Raw genomic sequence first — 7912 nt, forward strand, 5'->3', positions numbered from 1 at the left:
TTCAGAATTCATTCTAATATGCTGATTTATTAATAGAATTATCAATGTTGGCAACAGTTGTGCTGCCAAATATTTTTTTTGGGAAACGGCGATACTTTTTCAGGATTCTTTTCAGGATTCTTTGATGAATAAAAAGTCAAAAAGAACGGCATTTATTCAAAATATAAATCTTTTCTAACAATATAAATCTTTGCTATCACTGCAAGTTTTTTTCTGTATTTTTGATCAAATAAATGCAGCCTTGATGAGCAGAAGAGACTTATTTAAACAACATTACAAGTCTTACTGATCCCAAACTTTTGAGCGGTAGTGTACATATACATATATACACACACATATATAAAGAACTTGATCTTTTATTCAGCATGGATGATGAATAAAATGTAGTAAAGATATTTAGAAAGTTATAAACTATTTCTATTTCGAATACCAAGTTCAAAAGAACAGCATGTATTCAAAAGAACCCTGGGGAAAGAAATTATCACAGCTTCCACAAAAATATTAACCTCTTTCAACATACACAATAAGACATGAAGAAAGAAATGTTTCCGGAGCACCAAATCAGCAGCATATTAAAATGATTTTTTAAAAAGATCATGTGACACAGTAGACTGGAGTAATGGCTGCTGAAAATTCAGCTTTGCCATCACAAGAATAAATTACTTTATATTAAAATAGAAAACTGTTATATTAATTTGCACATAATTTACAGTATTTTTAGTCAAACAGACCTTTCAAATGTAGTATGTGTATATATGTATTTCAAACTAATTTGCAGATTTACTTATTTATAAATGCTACCATTGTTCATTGTTATTTCATGTTCGTTGGACTACCAACATAAACTGAATAGCATGGCTGCTTCAAAATAGGAAAAATATATACCTTTAAAATGGTTAACTAACCTGAGGTGTTCCAGGGCCAAAGCAGTCTGATCAAAGTCCCTGGATTCATCATAGACAACCGAGAGCTCCAGAAGAGACACTTTATGAAGTGTAGCCTCCAGCAGGACCTTCATGGACTCTTCAGTAAGATCGCATCCTCTGGTCTCACACTCCATCGGCAGCACCAGCTCCACCTTTGCCTTGAGCTCCTTACAATCGACATCAACAACCTACAACAGCAACCCTCCGCTTTCTAAATACTCCCTTGTGCAGATGCTTCAATCATAAGCATTAACTTTTCATGGTTTAACTGTAAATAGTAAATACCCAAAAAGCATGTTATAATGAACTTACTTCAACCAGCACATCAAACACATCCGTGTGCCATATGGCTTGCCAATCACATGGCTCCACTATCTTCTCCAGGTACTCGGCTGTGAAGGCTTCTACTTCAGATGTTTTACAGTCACCTGTCAAACAATTCAGGTTTATAAACACACTTATTAACTCGTCTGCTGTTGTGGGTGTCTGTCAGAAGTGTTTGGATGGTTACCAAGCATGTAATCTTGATATGCTTTGAATCTCTCATAGTACAGAAGATGGTCTGTCTGGAAGGTGTCCGGCACTTTTCCATTTCCTGGCCTCTCTGCTCGCTGTAGATGAGTACATGGCCTCTCATTACTATTCAGATAATGGGTGCCGCTGTCGTCATCATTATCATCATCATCATCTTCTTCTTCAGTCCGAAATAACTCTGAAAACAATATACATCTCATCAGCAATGCCAGTTCAATAAAGTGGCCTACAGACTTACATCCAATATCCAACCTAATGTGTTTTGGACAATTTGATATTTAATTAATTAATTAATTAATTAATAAAAAAAAACAGCAATGTCAAAGTCAAAAGTGTGACATTAGATTCATATTGTTATTTAATGGGAGTGAATGACATACAAAGTAAGTTAATTTGATATAAAGGAAAATGTCACACAGAAATCACACAGTCAAATCACATAAACATCACAAACCTTTAGAAACCCGACTGTGGTTTGGTCTGATCTCATTACAGACGGTCTCTGTCTGTCCTTCTGTCTGCTGGTTGACATTATGATCGGGATCATTCAGTGGATCTTCGCTGGTCAGTTTGATGGTGATTTCTACGCTGTTTTCTGTCTCGGCGTGTCTCACCTCCTCCGGCATTGAGCACACAAGCTCCCCAGACATCACTGAAGTTTAAACCTTTACTCTATCTAAAGTAAACGAGGGACAGGTATGAATAAAAGTGTTTAGTTAACTAAGTTATCAACTAACTGTCGGTCTCCTCCCTTCTTCACTTGTATTTTCAAACCCTGCCCGGGCGGAGCAGAAGAGCCCAATAAAGCGACGGGGCGGAGCAAACCGACACACTCTTAAAGGGACACTGCACACTTGTTAACTATGGGGTGTAGTATGTGCACTTTTTGCTGATTGCTAAGCAAACTGAGAGGAGAACTAACGTGTATACGCTCGCCAGGCGTCTGGCCAAAATCCCATAGTATTCAGGCGTCAGACGTAAGATATGAGACGTGAGACGGGACATTCTACCAGAAACGTACATTTCCACTTGTAAAAATCTTGGGTGAAAAAAATATCTTATTCTTAAATCTGAACGTTGAGTCATATGGAGGACATGTTAATCTATATGAAACACATATCGTGCCTTCTCAGCATGTTTTTATGATTGAAATAAATAAATTTTTATACGCATTTCATCCCTAAAATGTGAAACGTTGAATGTTGCACATTGTTTGTTTGTGTTTTTGAGTAGTCTGTGACCCTAATATTTATAAGATTTACAAAATATTTAGTTAGTTAGTTAGTTTGTTCTACAATACTGGCAAAAGGTGCTGCAGATGACACGGCGCAGACGTCATGTAGCTTCTCACGCGAGAAGGGGGGCGACGAAAGTGTCGCGCTTCTTATCACACGGCATTATACTATGGTCACGGCTTCTGCTCACAGCAAGGTACGCGACGATCGACACGACTGATTGCTAGCAACGTAAATGCTTAAATCACACCTCATAGTTAACAACCTCATAATTTTTATCTCTTGTGACAGATCTGTCGCTACTATCTTTGTTTCATCGTGACTTTATAGCGGATAGAGAGGGAGAAGTACAACATACTGCAGCATATATTTTTGAATATATAAAATATTTTAACTAGTGAATTTGAGTGCACATTTAGCCTTAGACTAACATGCATATAAATGTATCTGCATACTTTATTATTATTATGCTCGCATGGCAAATAATTAAAATAATCAATATTGATTTAGAGAGTCATATGCTTGTACATTTTAACGCATTTTTTTTATTATATAAGAAACAAATAATCTTCTCGGTATTATTTATTGTTATTTTAGCCTGAAAATCTGTGGTGAATGATGCCGTGCTCGATTACTCCTGTCTCACTCTGAATCGGTGATCAGCTCCTCTGTCCTTGTCAGCACGTGTGATTTCAGAGCAGCAGTGTTGGATCCTGTGTGTTTTGAATTATGGAAAGTAAGTTTGATGATGATTTTGTATTGCTCGCAATCCGACTAATATTATGTTGTTTAATAAGTTGTGTAGCGATCATATTGGATCCTGTTTCCATGCTAAACTCAACATTACTCACTCTTTGCCAAAAGAGAACAAAATGAACAACATATGTATGGTTCCTAACACTTTTTTTTTTTACTCTTTTTATTTTCTCAGGTGTGGTGCAATCCCGAATACCATCAGAGCAAAGCGATATTTTGGGAGTTGAGGTGACTAAACGTTGATTATCATTAGCATTAGTTTCCTAATTCGTGCTGTTCCATCGTATAGAAATATTAGTAATTCTCTTAAATCTGCACGTATGTAAAGTGTTACCGAGTCTAGTTCTTTTTATATTGGGGATCTCTGAATGGCCTGAGGCTGAAGGTCTGCTTAGGGACTCCCTGGATCTGTAAAGATTTGAAATCACGGAACAGTCCAATGCAGTGTTGCCAACTGCTTTCAATTGAAAGTAGCTAAAACTGGTAGCTAAATGTCACTAGATGACATCACAATGGCAAATTCACTGATCTATATAAAGATGAACGTAGATCAGTGGGCAAGATGAGAACTTAGATAAGGTTTGTCCAAGAAGTTGCTATATTTGTCCCTAAACTTTTGAAAAAAGTCTCAAAATGGGTGGGGAAGTCGCTAAATCTAGCTACAAAGTAGCTAAATTGGCAACACTGGTCCAATGATGCAGATGAACTCGCACTGAATGATGTACAGAAACTTTACAAACTCGTCGATATGTTGCTGAATGCTGTTTTTTACAGTCTCAACATGGAACGGCAGCGGATGCTTTGACCAAAACATTCCTAAAGAATAGCCTTCCCCAAATGAAGGATGAACACATTGAGGAAATGATGTTGCACAAGGCAGTGGTACTGGAATATAAAAGACCAACGAAGAAGAAGGGAAAGACAAGAAAGGCCAAGGGACTGAATGCCAAAGAAAGAAGACAGCTTAAAATATTCCAGCTCAAACCTGAACATCAAAAGTAGTTATTAGATGTTTCATTTCAAATCAACGTTTATACTCTCTTTCACACTGTAGTATTGTATCATGCACTATATTATGTAAGTAAAAGTAGTGCTTAAAACTAAAATCACTCTTGCATCTTTGTCTGTGGTTATGATTGTAGATATGACCTCTTCTTGCCTCTGCATGAGCTATGGAAACAGTACATTGTGGATCTATGTAATGGATTGAAACCAGGAAGGTAAGATGCGTGTCATAATTTCAGGAAGATGCTCTTCAGAATTTCTGGCTTTTTGGGTGTTATTTCATTTCCAGTCTTGCTAACTTAGCTCCATGAATGTGCTGTCTGTTTCTTTTTGGATACAGCAACCCACAGATGATCCAGCAGAAGTTCTTGAAAGCTGATTTCCATGGTGCTGTCTTAACAGGTACAACGTCATGCACATTTAAAAATGTCTGTGCACAAAGGAACACTTTTTTTTGCTTTAGCAGCAGAATATCCAGATTTTCGAAATAATGCATGTAGTGGAACCTCATGTTCTCTCAACTCTTTTCCTTGTAGTTGTCCGATCAAAATGCCCCTCATATGTGGGTCTAACTGGCATCTTGGTACAGGAACTGAAGCACGTCTTCAAAATCCTTACAAAAGAGGACAAACTAAAAGGTATGTGTGTAAATATAGATAATTTTTACAGGTTTCACGTCATTTCACTACTGTAAGTGAGTATGTCAGTACTCAAAGATGCCAAACCAAGCTTTTGTCCATTAGACTAGAGGAAGGTGGAGCCAGTGAGTGCAAAAAAAAAAAAAGAAATATGAGAAATTAGCAGTTAACTATAAAGTTTTTACTGTGGCTTTATACACTGTGGTAATCATGTCAAAATAACATAATGTAAAACTGTATTCTTTTATCATTGTCCAGACTAGGGGTGTCGCAATATACTAGTATTGAGGACAACCCTGATATTTCAAATCATTTCATTAAAAAATGACAATTTACACATTTATTATAGTAACTCTCTGGTTGACATGTCAAAGATTCATTTGATTGATAGCATTCTATAGATATCACAATAATATCATTATCGTGAATTTGTTGTTGGCCATGATAATAGTGTAGTGACTAGTCCAAACCGAAAGTGAGTCCTCTTCCTGTCACGAAAACACTTCTAACTTCTTCCTCATCACAGTCATTAGCCACCTTTCAGAACCCCTTGTGCCAAATGAACCTGAGAACAAAGTCTTGTCAAAATATATTGTGTAGAAAGATCTGTTCTTCCATTTTGTTTGACCGTTGATTCCCTTTAACCTCTCAAACAGTGTTGCTCAGTCATTGTAGAGCATATGTTCTTCATTAATTCCCTATGAATATTGACATTTCCCCTACTCTCTTTTTCTTCAGTTATACCGAAGAGGAATAGTGTGTTCAGTGTGGAGATCGGTGATTTCGTAACGCACATCTATGGCAGCAAGTTTGAACTGCGCTCCAGTGAGCGGTCGGCAAAGAAATTCAAAGTAAAAGGAACTATTGACTTGTAATGGGAAGTTTTATCAGCTTACATCATGTCAGCTTTAACTGTTGGCTCATACTGGGGAATTAAGAGACAACATTTAATCATTATGGATTTCTTAGCTTCTTCCTCTTGTTTTATGCTTTAAATCTGACCAGGCATGAAACTACAGTATATTGGGCATTTAGGAAAAGTAGTAGTTTTTGATTGTCCACCAGGGGGAGGCCTTTTTGGAAGAGAAGGGAGGAAGAATGAATTTTAACCTCCTGAGTTCTCTCTCTCTCTCTCTCTCTCTCTCTCTCTCTAATCCCTGGTTCCTGTCACTTCATTTTTATACAAGGTTCCCACAAACTCTTTATTTATGGCCTTATTATATCTTCAAGGGTAGTCAGCACTGCTAATGCTAAAAATAAAAAAAATACTACCAATAAATATCATACTTCCCTAAGAACATCTTAAATATTTTGTTAATGTTATGTTGCATGGTATGATAGCAGATCCACAATAGTACAATAATTTCCCGTAGTGGGAGGTATTTAAGTAGGTTCTATAATGTTTATTTTTATACAACTTTAAGCGAAGTACTGTTAGAAGCAGTGTTTTCAGACTTGTACTTGAACAAGCACCACTTCAGATCTCCAGTTCAAACGGCACGAAGTAAAATTGGAATAAGTTATGTGGTTTTGTTTCACTGTAGTATATGTTGTAATATTTGCCTGCTTACAAAACAAGGATTTTTTTTTCCCACAGTGAAACAGGGCCTGATACTTAGTCAAGGTTTTTTCCTTGTTGGGTGACTCATAAACGCCTCTTCCAGTAATGCCAGGGAATTCCATCCTTCCTATACAAGACACAGAACAGGTTTTCTAATTAAATATGTAAGAGTTTCTGTTTATTGCTTAGTACTAAATGTCAAATAATCTTGATTTTTTTTTCTGAGAGCAACTGTTTCCTTGAACATTTTTTGAGTTAAAGGAAGCTGAAAAACATTGACTGCTTATGTACTGAAATATGACAACAATGGATGTCACCATTCTTGCAGTTAAACATAGTCTATTCGTCATTCTGCTGTGCAATGTCTTTTATGAGAAAAGAGGTGCCTTACATTATATGTTGTCTCCTCTGAAATCACTGTCTCAACAGTGTTGCATCATATGGATCCTCCATATACTTCCTCTAAATCACTTTTTTTATTTCTACAAGGAACATTATAGCCTATTAATTGTCACACATAAAGTTTCAGATTGTGCTGTGCATTAAACGGATAGACCTTGCTCATAAAACAAGCCTGTTGTTTACAGTCACTTTGCAGAAATTTCTGTCCAAAAACTTGTTTGGCTGGTTACGGCATCCGACTGGTTTAAGGGTCAAAGTTCTGTTGTTGTTTTGACTCTATTGCTTAGTAAATCAGATAATGGAGTTCTCTGCTATCTAATCCAATACTGTTTATCAGAGAAACAACAAATATAGACTTAACTGTTCACTTCACGTCATTCGAAGTGTGTATGAATAAACATTTTTTTTTCATCATATAATTATTTGAAAAAGACCACATTAATTTACAATTAAAGTTTACAATAAAATAATGTAATGGGAAAAATCTGAACAAGAATTTTAGATGGAAAGAATCATGCTTGTAGTTGACCACTACATTTCTGCTTTATTTGTCTTGGTTGGCAACAGAATGACTGTGATGTGGAATATAAATGAAACAGCTGGGACACAAGCGCACATGTACAGGATTGTAATGATTTCTAATATAGATTTTTAATATACCGTACCATAAAAAGCCATAAAAATGGCTTCCATATCTACATGGCAGCCTCGTGCAGAATGTAGTAGTTGTTGTTTTGACAGTTTTATGTGTTAAGTTTCATGTATCACTATTTTACTGTTAAAAATTAAAAGTATTCTGGATTTTTTAGTTCTTTGTCTACAGCATCTAAATCTACTCCCCCCCCCCCACGCATT

At 36.4% G+C, this 7912-nt stretch overlaps 2 protein-coding genes across 2 annotated transcripts in view; one reads left to right on the plus strand and one right to left on the minus strand.

The window, feature by feature from the left end:
* Nucleotides 1–2249, minus strand: part of shcbp1 (SHC SH2-domain binding protein 1) — a 20483-nt gene extending 18234 nt beyond the window's left edge. Inside the window, exons 1-4 of the mRNA XM_016560721.1 lie at nt 1915–2249; nt 1438–1638; nt 1239–1354; nt 906–1114 (exon numbers count right to left, since the gene is read on the minus strand). Coding sequence (XP_016416207.1) covers nt 906–1114; nt 1239–1354; nt 1438–1638; nt 1915–2110 — 722 coding nt within the window. The 5' untranslated portion in view covers nt 2111–2249. The remainder of the gene's footprint in view (nt 1–905; nt 1115–1238; nt 1355–1437; nt 1639–1914) is intronic.
* A 1062-nt stretch (nt 2250–3311) lies between these two features.
* pop4 (POP4 homolog, ribonuclease P/MRP subunit) overlaps nt 3312–7912 on the plus strand; it is a 10800-nt gene continuing 6199 nt past the window's right edge. The window contains exons 1-7 of the mRNA XM_016560708.1: nt 3312–3431; nt 3627–3679; nt 4226–4449; nt 4594–4671; nt 4797–4858; nt 4993–5094; nt 5833–7797. Coding sequence (XP_016416194.1) covers nt 3425–3431; nt 3627–3679; nt 4226–4449; nt 4594–4671; nt 4797–4858; nt 4993–5094; nt 5833–5969 — 663 coding nt within the window. The 5' untranslated portion in view covers nt 3312–3424 and the 3' untranslated portion in view covers nt 5970–7797. The remainder of the gene's footprint in view (nt 3432–3626; nt 3680–4225; nt 4450–4593; nt 4672–4796; nt 4859–4992; nt 5095–5832; nt 7798–7912) is intronic.

This window comes from Sinocyclocheilus rhinocerous, unplaced genomic scaffold, assembly GCF_001515625.1.
Source record: "Sinocyclocheilus rhinocerous isolate Xijiao unplaced genomic scaffold, SAMN03320098_v1.1 scaffold18, whole genome shotgun sequence".
Classification (NCBI taxonomy): domain Eukaryota; kingdom Metazoa; phylum Chordata; class Actinopteri; order Cypriniformes; family Cyprinidae; genus Sinocyclocheilus; species Sinocyclocheilus rhinocerous.